General features: G+C 49.8%; 2 protein-coding genes and 1 long non-coding RNA gene across 5 annotated transcripts; 1 reads left to right on the top strand and 2 right to left on the bottom strand.

Moving 5' to 3' along the window:
• Positions 1-371: 371 nt before the first annotated feature.
• On the bottom strand, positions 372-2,571 carry LOC118545928 (major allergen I polypeptide chain 2-like). The gene is made up of 3 exons (XM_036108511.2): positions 2,434-2,571; positions 1,741-1,922; positions 372-586 (listed from the first exon to the last, which is right to left on the bottom strand). The coding sequence occupies exons 1-3, from the start codon at positions 2,492-2,494 to the stop codon at positions 506-508; spliced, it is 324 nt and encodes a 107-aa protein (XP_035964404.2). The 5' UTR covers positions 2,495-2,571; the 3' UTR covers positions 372-505.
• Positions 2,572-3,057: 486 nt separating this feature from the next.
• LOC144380274 (uncharacterized) lies at positions 3,058-5,065 on the bottom strand. 3 transcript variants are annotated; one of them, XR_013444298.1, is made up of 3 exons: positions 4,766-5,065; positions 4,271-4,419; positions 3,058-3,440 (listed from the first exon to the last, which is right to left on the bottom strand). It is a non-coding gene; the product is annotated as an uncharacterized LOC144380274 (long non-coding RNA). The 3 variants fall into 3 exon arrangements; XR_013444300.1 differs by having other exon boundaries at positions 4,271-4,406; XR_013444299.1 differs by lacking the exon at positions 4,766-5,065 and adding an exon at positions 4,533-4,555.
• Positions 5,066-6,012: 947 nt separating this feature from the next.
• LOC118545929 (major allergen I polypeptide chain 1-like) lies at positions 6,013-7,651 on the top strand. The gene is made up of 3 exons (XM_036108512.2): positions 6,013-6,159; positions 6,299-6,486; positions 7,497-7,651. Exons 1-3 carry the CDS (start codon positions 6,099-6,101, stop codon positions 7,524-7,526), a joined length of 279 nt encoding a protein of 92 aa, XP_035964405.1. The 5' UTR covers positions 6,013-6,098; the 3' UTR covers positions 7,527-7,651.
• The last annotated feature ends 7,082 nt before the right edge of the window (positions 7,652-14,733 follow it).

Here is a 14,733-nt window from a genome sequence, read left to right as displayed (position 1 = left end):
GCCCACTCAGGTTATCGCTTGAGTCCACCCTCCAACGACCAGGGTGACATGTAAGGGGCTAAAGGCTCTGCAACGGTGGCAAATGCGGAGTCAGCAATAGGCTACGTGGACATTTTTATCCATCCAGAGTGGGGAATCCTGGGCTTACATATATGCTATTTAATCCACACACAGAATCCCCATTTTACAGATGAGAGAATAGCCTGAGAAAGAGGAAACCGCTCGCACCTGCTCCTGATTCGGCCTGACTCCAGTCCCCACGCTCTCAGTGACCACATGTGTCTCCCCCCCTCCCCTTCGCCGTGTCCCGGGACCTCCTGCCAGGCCTCGCACACTCTCTGCCGAGCACACAGACATGGGGCATGCAGAGCTAAGCTGCAGTTATTTTATTACAGCCAGCCTGATAGAGACTAAAGGAGGTGAGGACAGGTATGGGGATTCCAGCTTCAGGTGTGAAGAACAGAGCAGGAGGACAGAGCTCAGATCAGGCATCTGGGGCAAAGATTCATCTCCCCAACGAGGTCACGACATTCTTCAATGGGACCACAGCTTCAGAGATGCACTGCTTGCTGCTGGTGATGGTAGCCTGGGAGAGAGTAAGACGAGGAGGAACGGAAGACCTGAGCGCAAGGCAGAGCGATCCATCCCCTCAGGATCACCCCGCTCCTCATCCTCAGGGATTCGGCTCCATCCCCAGCAAGAACCCTGGCTGGAGAGGGAGCTGCAGTCCATCAGAAGAGGATGAAGATGACTCCCCAGTCGCCCATACACAGGTGTCAGGGGGAAGTCTGAACAACCAGCGAGGGAGGCAAGGAGATCAGAATCTTCTGGGCTGTGGGTCTATGTGATGTCTCCTGCACCTGAGACTCGTCTGTCAGGTGTGTGGGACCTATGGAATGTGGATGCGGACGCGGTAAACAGTCTCATGGCCCTGTGCGCCTATATTAATGCAAGAAATTCTGCTGCTTCATAAACCTCTCATTTTGCAGAACCAGCACTTAGGGGAAGAGAGTGATGAGACAGACTAATCAAAATCTACATAACTGTGCAAGAAGAACAATGACGGAAGAAGACAGTTCATCAGGGGATGCACTGACCAGCCCTGGGGAGCAGGTGCATGTAGCTAGAAGCTGCCTCGGGGGCCCCAGGCACCAAAAACAACAGAGCGCAGCTTCTGGCTTTCGGCACTGAGACGAGACAGATGGAAGTGGGACTCAGAGCCAAAGAACAGCCATCAAGGTGGGCAGTAAAACAGGCCGAAAACCAGAAGCCTTACAAGGCCAGGGAGTCCCTTCCTGAGAAGGGAGTCGAAGGGCAGGTGATCAGTTTCGACATTCGTAAAACAGAGCCGAGCGCGCTCCTACACCTGCAGGAGCTGAAGTAAGGACCCTTGCTTTCCTGCCGAAGGTTAAAATTCTACTCCTGCAATGCTGGCTCCCCTAAAAATAGCCTGAGTCACACACTTTCTGTGTCGCACCGATGTCAGTCCCCGATTTTCCAGCTGTCTGTAAATTGGCACGAGAGGGACACGTGTGGTAGAAGAAGAGGCTGGATGTGCATGGGGCGTGTGGTTGCATACTCTGTGTGCTGCAGGATGGAGTGAAGTTTATGTGCTTGATTGTTTGTAGCTCGTGTCTGTCGAGGAGCCGCTGACGGCGCGGTCTATTTGTACGTGCACTATTCCAATATGCTGCATGTGCGGCAGCAGGGTGGGGATGGGGGGAGAGGACAGTCAATTACCATGACAGTCAGATCCAAGGCCTTGGCTTTGAGTCCCTTCTCACTGTAGCAATCCTGGATTTTTTCCATGGCTGCTTTTTCTGGTTCAGTGGCATTGACCAGATCAAGGCTGGCGTCCAGCGTTAACTTCTCTCCAATGGCCACGGCACCAAAGATCACATAAAAAATAGGGCAAGATTTCACTGAAGACACAAACAGAAAACACCTCAACAAAAGAATCACCAGGGTAGGAGGCTCCTGTTTCCCCACCACTTGACAGGACTTCACATACCCGGGGTGTTCTGACTCACCTTCCACGGAGACCTACCCCCTCCCCGGACTGCTTACATCCCAGACACAGAGACCATTTTCCAGGAGGCACGCTCAGCAGGAGGGAACAGTGTGAGACGCCCCGGACTGCGCCTCAACACATACCAGCCCGCCTGCTTCTGACCTTCCATTAAGCCCCACTACCCCCAACAAACTCTCCCCTACTGTGTGCACAACTAAGGACCCCTCCACCTGCAAACCTCTCCCTCCAGTCCATGCCTGAAAACCTCAGGGGGTTTATGCAGGACCCCTGGGTAATGATCTCCCAGCTGCCCCCTAACTCTGTCCCTAGAATCTACTTGGAGATCACCATGGGGAGTGAGGGAGTGAGACAGAGCGAGGCAAGGATCAGGAAGGCCATCTGTCCCTCATTCCTACTCTCACCCATCTCGATGCCCAGCTCTTGGGTCACCAGCAAGGCCAGCACAAGCAGCGTCCCCTTCATAGTGCCAACCGCCAGACTGTTCTGCTCAGTGCAGCGTTGCTGCTTTTTAAACTACCAGCTCCCTGAGTCTCGCCCACACCCCTTCTAGGAGCTCCAAAGGCTTGTGGGCAGGGACCTGGCACACGTGGCTCCTTCAGCCCTTGGGCTGAAAGCCTTCTGGAGAGGATGTGGTTTTTCCTTCGCCAAAGACCAACTGGAGCTCACATTTCTAAGTGACTTCACCCTGAGCCAACTGCTCTGTTGTCCCAGCCCGAACTGTGACCCCTGTTTGCTGCTACTCCTTCCCCCCAACCTCTCCTGGTTCCAAGTGCAGTACTCTCCCAACCACAGGAGGGTCAAGGACAAGTCTATACCACGACAGGTGGACAAAAGATCATCCAGCCTTTCCTGGGCCTAAGTTTAAGTCCTGGAGATAAGTATGGGGTGCTGGGCCCAACTAGAGCCTCTTGAACACCTTAACTGCTGCAGTCTCTGGATTGAGCCCCCAAGGATGGGTGGACACCATCCTTGGGCCCTGAAGCATGCCCTACCAGGGAAGTCTCAGGACTCCAATAACGCTCCAATGTAGGATCATGTCACCTGCTTCCTTCTCACCCCTTCTCACCCCTGCAAATTCCTGGGCACCTTCTGGACTCCCAGTGGGTCCAGCCTTGGCCCTGACTCGCCCCCCTCCATCAGTGAACCTGGTCCCAAGAGGAGCTTGGACTTAATAGCCCATCCAGAAACATCAGTGAGTAGCTGTGGAGTTGTACAGTGTGTCGCCCGTGTCCCCTGGGAGCTTGAGCTCTACAGACCAGAGTGCGAGGTCAACCAGAGGTGGCACTCCGTCGGCTTAAAATCTTTCAAGAGTTACACTCAACCTCCTACTCCAGAAAAGTGGTTTATTGGCACAAACAAGATGAGACAGTCCATGAAAATTCTAGAAGGAAGCTCCCAGTGGCCAAATCTGGAACAATTTAAGCAACAAAAGAAATGACATGGTATTAGATGATAACCCAAAGCATAAAATTCTATCTGTGAGTCCATACTGATGTAAATAAATGATTTAATAAATAAGAAAATGAAGAGAAGAGACAGATATTCCTCACAGAAGCATTCCAAATAATACACATAGATACTGTCTTCAGGAAGTGGAGCTTATTGCCCTGTCCTCCTGGTGAGTGGGCTAGACTTAGCAACTCAATTCCAAGGAGTCCAGAAAGGGGAAAACCATGCAGAAACTTAGCAAACCCAACATTAATCAAATGATCAGGACTAATATAACCATGGTAAGACGTATGGATGTCACACATGCCACGATGTGATGTGACAATATAGCACTTCTCCTCTTTGTAGTCCCCCCAAAACCCAAGGTCTGAGCCCCAGTCTAGATTATGAGAAACACAGCAGACAAAATCAGTTTGGTGAACATTCTATAACACCTGGCCAGTCTTCAAGACCATCAAGGCCATGACAAACAAGGAAAGACTGAGAAATTGTCACAGATCAGAAGAGACTAGGGAGATATGACAATTAATGCTGTGTTTAGGATATGGATCGGATTCTAGAACACAAAGAGGACATTAATGTACAAACTGGTGAAATCCAAATAAAGTTTGGAGTTTAGTTAGTAGTAGCATGCCAATGTCAGTTTCTTGGTTTTGACAAATCTTTGTAACTTTTCTGTAAGTCTAGAATTACCCCCAAATAAAAAGGTATTTAAAAAAAAAAAAAAACCACTTGCATTACTAAGGGACTGCATATACTACAAGACCTTGTCCAGAAAGTCCCCCTGACCTCAGCAAATGTCCCCACGTCCAGCGATGTCTCAGATGGTTTTGTGGCGCCCAGTGGGGCTGGACGGACATCAGCATCCTGTGTCACTCTAGCACTCCAAACTCTGGCTTCATCATCTCCCAGAGCTGGGGAGAACCTGAAGGAAGTGCCTAGTGAAGGACAGCAGACATATGATCCTTGCCCAGGTGCCCCCGCCACACTGAAATTCGGTCCCAGGAGAGAAAGAGCAAGCCATGTCCAATCTGGGGCATATGGTGCTCACCTTCCCAGGCTGATAAGTGCCCAAGAACCTCTGAGGGACATCCGCAGTGGCCCAAGCCTGTCATGAGATGACCTCACAGGGATGGCCTCTGGGCATCATGGCTGGAGCGGCTCCAGGGTAGCCACCTGACAGCCGGAGCTCAGGACTCGGCACCTCTTTGCCAAGAGCAGTTACCGGATGTGAATCCTGTTTGGCGTAAGGCTCTGACTGGGGTCAGAAAACTTTTGTCTTACCTTCAGCAAACTCTGTTCTTTCACAGCTGACTCAGAGAAAGGGCCAGGCAGATACCTCCAGCAAGCAAGCATAAGGGAAAATGTTCTTGGTTATTATCAACTCCGCAGAAATAGGATATTCCTCTCGTTCGCCTAACAGACATCTGTGCAGCCCCTGCTACGTGTCCTTGTCCTGGGGATGCAGCAATGCACACAGCAGAGCCCTCTCTCTCCCGGGGCTCATTACACATCTGAGAGGAAGTGGAAGACATCAGCGAGTGACAAGATGAAGCTGGGGAGAGCAGCAGGTGCTGTGGGGGAAGGGGCGGGGCTCTAAGGGGTCAAGCACGTGGGAAAGGCTCTCTGAGAAGGTGCCGTTTGAAGAGAGCTGAGCAATTAGGCCCGGAATCACGTGCCTGGAGGAAGAGCCTTCCAGGCAGCGGGGGCCGCTCGTGCCAAGGCCCTGCTGCGGGAGTACGATCTGGAACACAAAGCCCCTGGCCACGGGCATGGTCAGGAAGCGGAAGGAAGACCAGGGAGGGAGGAGAGAATGGCAGGGAGAAATTCAGAGAGGCAGCAGGTCTTCGGTGGGGCACCGGGTGTACAAAGCACACAGGGCTTGTAGGCCATAGAAGCAGCTCGGCTTTTCCTCAGATTGTACCTCTGGAAAGAGAACGGTGCGAACCGTGTAGAGAAACTCCGAAGAAGGGGCTGGTCAGGGCAAGATGCTCTTCCTGAGCCACACGGAGGTACCACCAGACTCACCAGGTGACAGGACCCGGTCAGCACAGAGGGGAGGATTCAGGACCCAGAAACAGACCCAACAGACTGGCTCCAGGGAGGCCACTGAGCAGGTCAAGGACAGAGATGGGGATGAAGGCGGAGGCAGGAGCCACCGGAGAGCGGCCTTCCTTTGGCACTTACTGGCTATGAGACCATTAGGTCGGCACTGGGTTTCCTGAAAAATCCCTCAGTTGGGACCAAACGGTCTTCAAGGTCACAGGTAAGAGGCTGACATTGGCCATCATTCGGGAGGCCTGATTTGGGAGACTTTTTGCCCCTTTTCCCAGTCAACCTAGGAAATTTCCATTGTGAAACGTCTGGTGTCAGCTGCCACTTGGACAGAGCCCACAGATGGGGAAGGGAGGCCAAGGTAGTGTCCTTTGTTGACTCAGGGACTTAGGATCTTGCCCACACATCCATCTCCTGCCTCCACGGCCCCCAGGCAATTCCAAGCTGCAGCCCAGAGAGGGCCTCCTGGACAAGGATGTGTCAGCACAGTCCCCTCCTGCCTACCCCTCCAGCTGGTATAAAAGGGCTCCAGGCCTGGGAGGGAGCAGCTGTGGCCTGCAGCATGAAGCCGGCCGGTGCTCTCGTGCTCCTCTGGGTTGCCTCGCTCCTGCTCTCGGGCCGAGGTGGGCGCCTAGGGCCACGGGTTCTCCGGGGGTTCTGATGCCTTCCTAGGGCAGTTGTGAGCCTGTCAGGAGGAGGAAGGGAGGAGCATGACCTGGCGAAGGTCTTTCGACGGAGTGTCAGCTTATCTTTGTGTTCCAGATTGTAAAATTTGCTCAGCGGTGAGTGATGATGTCACCTTGTTCCTGACGGGCACCACTGAAGAATATGTCCAAGAAGTGGCGCAATACCGAAATGAATCTATAATATTGGAAAATGCCAAAAGCCTGAAGGAGTGCATTGATGGGAAAATGACAGCGGACGACAAGACGAATGCTGTCAATGTGCTGGTGGGTCCAGCTCTATGTGTCCCTGTCTCTGGCGCCTGTCTGGGGGTCTGCTCAGGGCGGGACAGGGCAGGGCGGGGGGGGGGGCGCCCATTTTTCTTCTCCACCATAGCCCTTCCCTGGGAATCAGGGATGAGAAAGACCTCATGGATGGGGAAGTAGAGAGGATAGTGTGGGAAAGACAGCCCAGCCCTTGAGCTTTCCGGCCGGCCCTGGCTGCGCAGTGCTTCCCGGCCACCAGCCTGGGAGTCTGCAGGCCCTCCTGTGTCCTTGGCATCACCCAGCCTCAGTGTCAGGTCCTCAGCTCTGGCCTCCCTGACTCCAGCCTCTCCAGCATGTGAGCCTGGATCTTTAAACTGTTAGCATTGGGTCCTTCCTGTCTCCAAACATGGGCTCCTTTACCTTAACTCCTCAAGTTCCCTATTCCATCCCCCCTAAGACCCTCATTTGTCCTCATTCCCTGGGTCCCAGAGATCCATTCTGTGCCTCACCTGCCAGGAGAGCAGAGGGGAGGGGAGGGGAGGGGAGAAGGCAGCTTCCAAAAGCACCGCCCCCCCCGGCCCTTCCCAGGCCTGAGATGCCCCGTGTGGAAAATCACAGTGAATCCTCTCTCTGCTGTCCCAAGAGTGGGAACAAGCTACTGCTTCAAGCAGCAAGTGTCCAAGGGGCAGGAGGAGGAAGCAGAGCCGGAGACCCCCAGGTGCCCACAGGTGCATCTGGAGCCCCGCCAGGACCTTCTCGGCCGCCTCTTTCCATTCTATCCACAAATGCCCCCCATCCCACCACAGTGACCCCTCTTCCCTCTGCTCCCCTGGAGGAAGAGGCGCACCTGGGATTCTCTTGTGGTGCAGGAGATTGGGAGGAATCCACCTTTGCCTGCTCAGATCCAGAAGCCATCCCCCAAACAAACCCGCAGGCTCCTCCCCAGGAAGGGTCCAGTGAGTGTTCAGGAGAGCTCGATGTCTCTCGTAGCCCTTGAGGCCTCACCAGGTTTCCTGACTTTCTCTTTGCAGGATAAAATATACGCAAGTCCTTTGTGTTAACGGAGCCATCTCTTCCAGGAGCCCCAAGGATGTCACTTAACTGATCACTAACTAAGTAGTCTCAGCAGCCTACCATGTCCAGGTGTCTGAGTAAAGGATTCCAGCAATAAAAGCCTTGCAATCCATGGACAGTGCTTGCTCCTAGGCCTGGGCTTTGGGGGCGGAGGGGTGTCACAGCGGGGACCTCCAGGGTGCCTTCCCACTGTGGCTAGATTTGAATGCTGCCGGATGTTCTTCCTCCATGGAATGCCATGGGCGGGGTGGGGGCAGGGGGGGATGATAATTAGAAGAGCCGGGGTGGCTGAGCACTTCTGTGCCCCAGGACCCACAGGTGGCACAGGCCGCCTTGCCCAGAGTGAGACCCGGCTCTTGGCCAACGGCCAGCCGCTCTGACGCCCAGGGTCTGGCTGGGGGCTGCTTCTGAGATGGAAAACCAGCCCTGTGATAGCAAGTGGAGTCCAGGGGGCATAAGCAGGTTGTGAGGCAGAGACTCCTCCCATCACAGGTGCCCCAGGATGTGTATTCCACACTCGGCCATTTTACACATCTAAAAGCTCTGGGGCTTTCACAAGGAGAGCTGGGCTCTGAGAGAGATGAGTTGGATGGGTCTTCCAATGTCATGGATAAAGACTCACCCCGGTCCGTGGCAAGTGCAGGGAGTGAGGGGCGCCCCACTGAAAGGTGAGAAGGTGATGAGTGACGGGCAGTTTGTTCTCACTGAGACACAATCAGTCTCTCGACTGTTGCTCACCTCCCACAGAACTCCCTGGGGACGGGTGGTACATGAGGCATCTCGAGGTTGTCCTTGTGCACGGCCTTCTTCCGACCTGTGCAATCTTTATCTAACCTGGGGCCAGGGTAAAAAAATCAAGTGCAGGGGTGCCTGGGTGGCTCAGTCGGTTAAGCGTCTGCCTTCAGCTCAGGTCATGATCTCAGGGGTCTAGGATCGAGTCCCACTTCAGGCTCCCTGCTCAGTGGGGAGTCTGCTTCTCCCCTGCCCCCCACCCCGCACTTGTGCTCTCTCTCTCTCTCAAATAAATAAATAAAATCTTAAAAAAAAAAAAAAGTGGGGCACCGGGGTGGCTCAGTCTTTAAGTGTCTGCCTATGGCTCAGGCCAGGATCCCAGGGTGCTGGGATCGAGCCCCGCATCGGGCTCCCTGCTCAGCAGGAAGCCTGCTTCTCCCTGTCCCACTCCCCCTGCTTGTGTTCCCTCTCTCCTGTCTCTCTGTCAAATAAGTAAAATCTTAAAAAAAAAAAAAAAGTCAAGTTCAGATGCCCTTCTAAATCCCATTCTGTTTGACATCCAAACTTCGATGGCTTGAAAGGTGAATGTCAGAAACTTGAGGCTTTTGATCTCAGATTCTCACATGACCTTGCCTCTGAGATCATAAAAGCCCCGCGCCACTTCCACGTAGTCCCACCTAAGTTCACCTGAAGCTGTGGCAGATAATCCCCTCTTGGAGACATCGTCCCTCCTCAAACACCTGCATCTCCCTTCACTGTTCGCTGGCCTTCCCCCCGACCTGGGAGCTTGCTGAACAACTCTTAGGCTCACTCTGAGAGTGTGAAGGAGTTTATGCCCACAGGCAACCCTCAAACAATACAGATCCCAGCCTCCTCGACTCAGTTATGGAGGTGAATTCCACCCCGTCTCTGATAAGATGTCCCCTGCTCTTGAGTCCCAGTTGCCCAGCCCTGTGGCTTTTCTCACTTTCCTGTTTCACTTCCCTTAGGTTCCTCACCTGAGCACCCTGAGATCACCTCCCAAATAAATTGCCTGCCCCCAAGTCCTCGTGTCTGGGTCTCCTCTGATGGGAACACAAACTGACCCAGTGACCTACGTCCAGCTTCCTGACCAAGAAGGAAAGGCAACCAAGTAGAGTAGAAGACGTTTGGTGAAAGCGGCAAGAGGAAAAGACTGGAAAAGCCTGAGGAGTTTCTTCCATACTGAGGCCATGAGGGGCTAGCCCATCCTACATTCTTTCAAGAGAGGCACAGAAGACATAAGAATAAATCAGAAGGATATCTAACCCATTTTGGTCTAGGTGCCCAGGAAAAAAAAATAAGGCAAGGCCCGAGATTACTGGGGAAGCTCTAGACTAAGAGAGACCCTGAAAGGAGCCCAGGAGGAATAAGGCAAAATAAGGCAGGCTGATCATTAAAGTCCAAGGAGACTGTGTACTACTGTCCAGTGGTGCACGGTGTGCTCACTGCATCGGCCCAGGCTTACAAAACACCCCACCTCTCAGGAAGTGCTGTGAAGTGGAAAAAAAACAGTGAAAAATAAATTTCTGGTTCTCTTTTCCTTCTCAAAGTCCCATGAAAAAGACAGTAAAAGAATTTAAAAGTATAAGCCCACATGGACAAAAGGAACAGTACAGGGATTATCACCAGGTGGTTGAATATAACATGTTTTCAGAGAATTGGGTGCCTGGGTGGCTCAGTCAGTTAAGCGTCTGACTCTTGATTTTGGCTCAGGTCATGATCTCGGGGTCATGAGATCGAGCCCCGTGTCAGGCTCCATGTGGGGCATACAGCCTGCTTAAGATTCTCTCTCTCCCTCTCCCTCTCCCTCTCCCTCTGCCCATTCCCCTCCTCGCATGTTTTCTCTTTCTCCCTCTCTCTCAAAAAAAATAATAAAAATGACATGTTTTCAGAGAATAGAAAGCAGAGAAAGATGTGCTAACTCCAGGTAGAGAAAGCCACATCTAGTAAGTAAGGGAAAAGAAGGGAAAAGCCAATTTTTTCTACAGAATCCCAAATAGGTTTGGACTTCCGAGGCACTGGGCAGTGCAGTGGGTAAGAGTAAATAAAGCTGCAAAGCCAAAAAGAGGCAACGGATGGGAAATTTCTATGTGGAACCACTGAATCTCTAATCTCACTTCCCTATCCCTTTCATGCACAGAATGTCTGGATCCAGGCATTCCTTCCAAGAAAGAAGCTGGAGAGGCAGTATGATGTAATGGTTAAGAGCATGGACCCTAGAGCCACACTTCATGGGTTCAAAATTGTTTGTATTCAAAAGATCAAAGATTAGAGCGCCTGGGTGGCTCAGTCGGTTAAGCATCTGCCTTCGGCTCAGGTCATGATCCCAGAGCCCTGGGATGGAGCCCCGCATCGGGCTCCCTGCTCAGCAGGGAGCCTGCTTCTCCCTCTCCCTCTGCTGCTCGCCCTGCTTGTGCATTCTCTCTCTCTCTCTGACAAACAAAATCTTCAAATATATATATAGTAAATATATGTATATGGCAAAGAAAAAAGTTTATTTTATTCCAAGAATGCAAACATAGTTTAGCATTACAAAAATATAGAATTCACTGCCTTAACAGACTAAAGGAGAAAAATCAAATGATCATCTCAATTAGTGCAGAAAAAAAAGTTCTGGAATACTAAAGAGTCATTTATGATTTTAAAAAATTAAAATGGGAAAAAAGAGGTTTTCATGAGCATGATAAAGTGCATTTGTAAAAAAACTACAACAAACATCATACTTGATGGAAAATATTATAAGCAATCCACTTAAAATAAAAATGAGGTGGGGCACCTGGGTGGCACAGTCAGTTAAGTGTCTGACTCTTAATTTCAGCTCAGGTCATGATCTCAGGGTCATGAGATCAAGCCTTGCATAGGACTCCACACTCAGGACAGAGTCTGCTTGAGATTCTCTTTCCCTCTCCCTTTGCCCCTCCTGCTCTCTCTCTCTCTAAAATAAATAAATCTTAAAAAAAAAAAAAAAAGAAATGAGGTAAGATGTTTACCAAGGTATCACTGCTTCTACTAAACAGTATACAGGGGTGCCTGGGTGGCTCAGTTGTTAAGTGGCTGCCTTCGGCTCAGGTCAGGATCCCAGGGTCCTGGGATCGAGTCCCGCATCGGGCTCCTTGCTCAGCGGGGAGCCTGCTTCTCCCTCTCTCTCCCTCTGCTTGTGCTCTGTCAAATAACTAAAATCTTAAAAAAATAAAATAAAATAAATTTGTATTTTTTCTCTTGATTTTTGAAGCCATTATTGTTGTCTTTTTGCATGCTTGCTTATTTTTTAATCACTTGCAAGACACTGTGAGTGATAAATTACAAAGACAACTTCAGGCCGTGGAGGACAGTACATTCCTCTAGAAAGGGAATTACTTCTACCCCTGTCGTGCTATTAGGGTAGGGCACAAACACTGTCATCCCATCTAGGTTTGAATCTGTGTCAAATAAATTAAAAAAAAAAAAAAAAAAAGATACCATACCAGGGAAGACCAAGAAGAAGATTCTGATAGAGCAATGGAACAGGAGGCTGAATGCATAGCTACAGTGCCATCTCAGAGGTGACAGGTATTCCATCCTCTGGGATGCACCATGCACATTACATAAGAAACCTTTCTATGGTACAATGTCTCTGTATTAGTCTCCTATTGCTGCTGTAACAAGCTATCACAAATTCACTGGCTTAAAACAAGACAAATTTATTAGCTTACAGTTCTGGAGGTCAGAAATCCAAAATGGGTCTCACTGGGCTCAAATCAAGGTGTCAGCAGGGTTGCATTCCTTCCGGAGGCTTTGGGGGAGAATTTGTGGGGTTGGTTTTTGGTTTTTGTCATTTTTGTGGTTGGTTGTTGCCTTTTCCATCTTATAGGGGCTGCCCATATTCCTTAGCTTGTGGCTGCCTGCCATCTTTAAAATCAGCAATTACATCACTCTGGCCTCTGCTCTCAACAACTCTCTTTCTCTGATTCCCCTGCCTCCCTCTTTCACTTATGAGGACGTTTGCAATGACATTGAGCCTGCTCAGGTAATACAAGATAATCCCCTCATTTCTACGTCCTTTAACTTAATCACATCTCCAAAGCTCCGTCTGCTATGTAAGGTAACATATGCACAGATTCCAAGGGTAAGGATGTGGACATCCCTGGGGGCCACTGTTCTGCCTACCACAGTTAGTTTGCCTTCCTCCGAAAGGAAGAATACATGGATCTGGGAAACAAGGATGGAAGCAGAAGTGGTCCCATTTGCCATCACTCCCAACTGGTTCACTTGGGGAATATTTGCTTCCTGTCCCCATACTGTAGGCTCTCCAAGATTAGAGGTCCTAGTCTCCAAAGGGAAAACACTTCTGCCAGGAGACACAGAAGGAGTCCCTTCAACTAAAGGCTATGGTTGAATTGCTTTTCAGCCTTCTGGCTAAGACCAAGTGTAAAAGCTATGGATGCTGCCGAGACAATTGGGGCTCCTATGTCTAGGGACCACCAGCAAGAAGAGTCACCTCCTTCACAGGGATAACTGACTCTGATTATTTGGACCTACATTGGAGCTTGACTTCTCTATCAATTCCTATATCCTTCACCCTAACTTGCACAGTGCTGATCCCAAGGGTATTCTTTCCTAAATAAACAACTTGGATACTTAATGCCTTCTCAGAGTCTGCTAGCTGGAAATCCAAACCTCTAACAGCTTCACTGATCTTGTGATCAACCCAACAAATAGCAAAGATGGGAGTGGATTCTGTAAGAGTTGGGGAAAGAATTTTTTCCCACATTATATAAACTGTATGCTTGGAAATAAATGGAAATTATAGAATTTTTTTTTTAATTGTATGAGATTACTTAGACTGTACGATATCATATGGAACAATGATTCTCAAAGTATATGACACAGTCCTTGAAGGTCCCCAAGGCCCATTCGAGGGGGGCATGAGGTCAAAACTATTTGAATAATAATACCAAGATATAATTTGCCCTTCTCAACTGTACGTTTGACAGAATAGCAATGATGGCTAAAACCATGGGTGTCATCACACGCATCAAGGCAGTGACCCCAAACTATACCGATAGTCATTATAGTTTTCACTGACACACACACATACACACACACACATACACACACACACAGCTAGTTTCCCTTGAGAATATGCCTGATAATTTTTACTGTTTAATGTACAAGTTATTAATTGTATGAAATCTTGACCTTTGAGTACAAGTCTGTGTAATGTTCTGTGTGATGAAATGGGATGTGTGCATCAAGCACTTCTGCACACCTACGAAGGATGGTTGTCTAGAGGAAAACCCCTTCTGTGATTTTCGGAATTGTGAGTTGAACTAGCTACCTTTTTCATGGAACACCCTTGGCACTTGAAAGTACAACTAGGAGATAAACAATGATATTTCATACCTGCATACTTAGCATACATCTCAAAGTGAACCTGTCACTATGAGAAAAATATTTGCCAACATTTGTGGCCAGCAAAAATATTGAGCGATCAGGTAAAAATTAGAATTTTGGAAAACTTGTATCCACCACCATGAATATGACAGCTTCCCAATACTTAAAGATTTTTTTGGTGACATCAGTGATTATGTTAATAAATGTGATCCGGGCACCTGGAAAAATGTGGAAAAAATTCTTTCCCTAGACTTTTAGATAGTTGAAAGCATGGAAGGAAGGAAAGAAGGAAGGAAGGAAGGAAGGAAAGAAGGAAAGAAGGGGAGGGAGGGCAGGGGAGGAAAACAGAATCATGGCTGAGATTCATATTACGTTTCAAAGATGGCTGGGTAGGAGTGATAACACTTGGGACTTCATCCAGGATCTATGCTCTAGGTCTATGCGGGAACTTGCGGGGAAGGATGCTTTGCCCCTCTGAATTTTAGTCCCCTTCTGTGTAATGAGAGAGAACTAGACAAGGTCGTGTCCTCTTGCATGTGGCCTAGGGAACTCCTGCCACTTTCAGGGTTATGATTCCTACAGGGCTTGGGTCCAAGGACATGCTCCCGAAGTTTTTTGATAAAAAATGAGCAAGGGGCACCTGGGTGGCTCAGTCGGTTAAGCGTCTGCTTTTGGCTTGGGTCATGATCCTGGAGTCCCAAGATCGAGCCCCGCATTGGCTCCCTGCTCAGCAGAGAGTCTGCTTCTCCCTCAGCCCCTCAGCCCACTCATACTCTCTCACCCTGCTCATGCTCTCTGGCTCTTGCTCTCGCTCTTGCTCTCTCTCTCAAATAAATAAAATCTTAAAAAAAAAAGAGCTGGGGCACCTGGGTGGCTCAGTCATTAAGCGTCTGCCTTCGGCTCAGGTCATGATCTCAGGGTCCTGGGATCAAGCCCCGCGTCGGGCTCCCTGCTCCGCGGGAAGCCTGCTTCTCCCTCTCCCTCAGCTGCTCCTTCCCTTACTTGTGCTCTCTCTCTCTCTCTGTCAAATAAATACATAAAATCTTTAAAAGAAAAAAAAGAGCAAAT

This window comes from Halichoerus grypus, chromosome 15 (assembly GCF_964656455.1).
Source record: "Halichoerus grypus chromosome 15, mHalGry1.hap1.1, whole genome shotgun sequence".
Taxonomy (NCBI): domain Eukaryota; kingdom Metazoa; phylum Chordata; class Mammalia; order Carnivora; family Phocidae; genus Halichoerus; species Halichoerus grypus.
The sequence above is the reverse complement of the archived record's forward strand: the minus strand, read 5'-3'. Positions and strand labels throughout refer to the sequence as shown.

Bases quoted from the DNA above. Each gene is read 5' to 3' on its own strand.
- LOC118545929 (XM_036108512.2), top strand. From the start codon at position 6,099: ATGAAGCCGGCCGGTGCTCTCGTGCTCCTCTGGGTTGCCTCGCTCCTG. The intron at 6,160-6,298 runs GTGGGCGCCTAG...TTTGTGTTCCAG, and splicing joins GCTCCTGCTCTCGGGCCGAG to ATTGTAAAATTTGCTCAGCG. The intron at 6,487-7,496 runs GTGGGTCCAGCT...TTCTCTTTGCAG, and splicing joins CGAATGCTGTCAATGTGCTG to GATAAAATATACGCAAGTCC.
- LOC118545928 (XM_036108511.2), bottom strand. From the start codon at position 2,494: ATGAAGGGGACGCTGCTTGTGCTGGCCTTGCTGGTGACCCAAGAGCTG. The intron at 1,923-2,433 runs GTGAGAGTAGGA...TTGTGTCTTCAG, and splicing joins AGAGCTGGGCATCGAGATGG to TGAAATCTTGCCCTATTTTT. The intron at 587-1,740 runs GTAATTGACTGT...ACTCTCTCCCAG, and splicing joins CCTTGGATCTGACTGTCATG to GCTACCATCACCAGCAGCAA.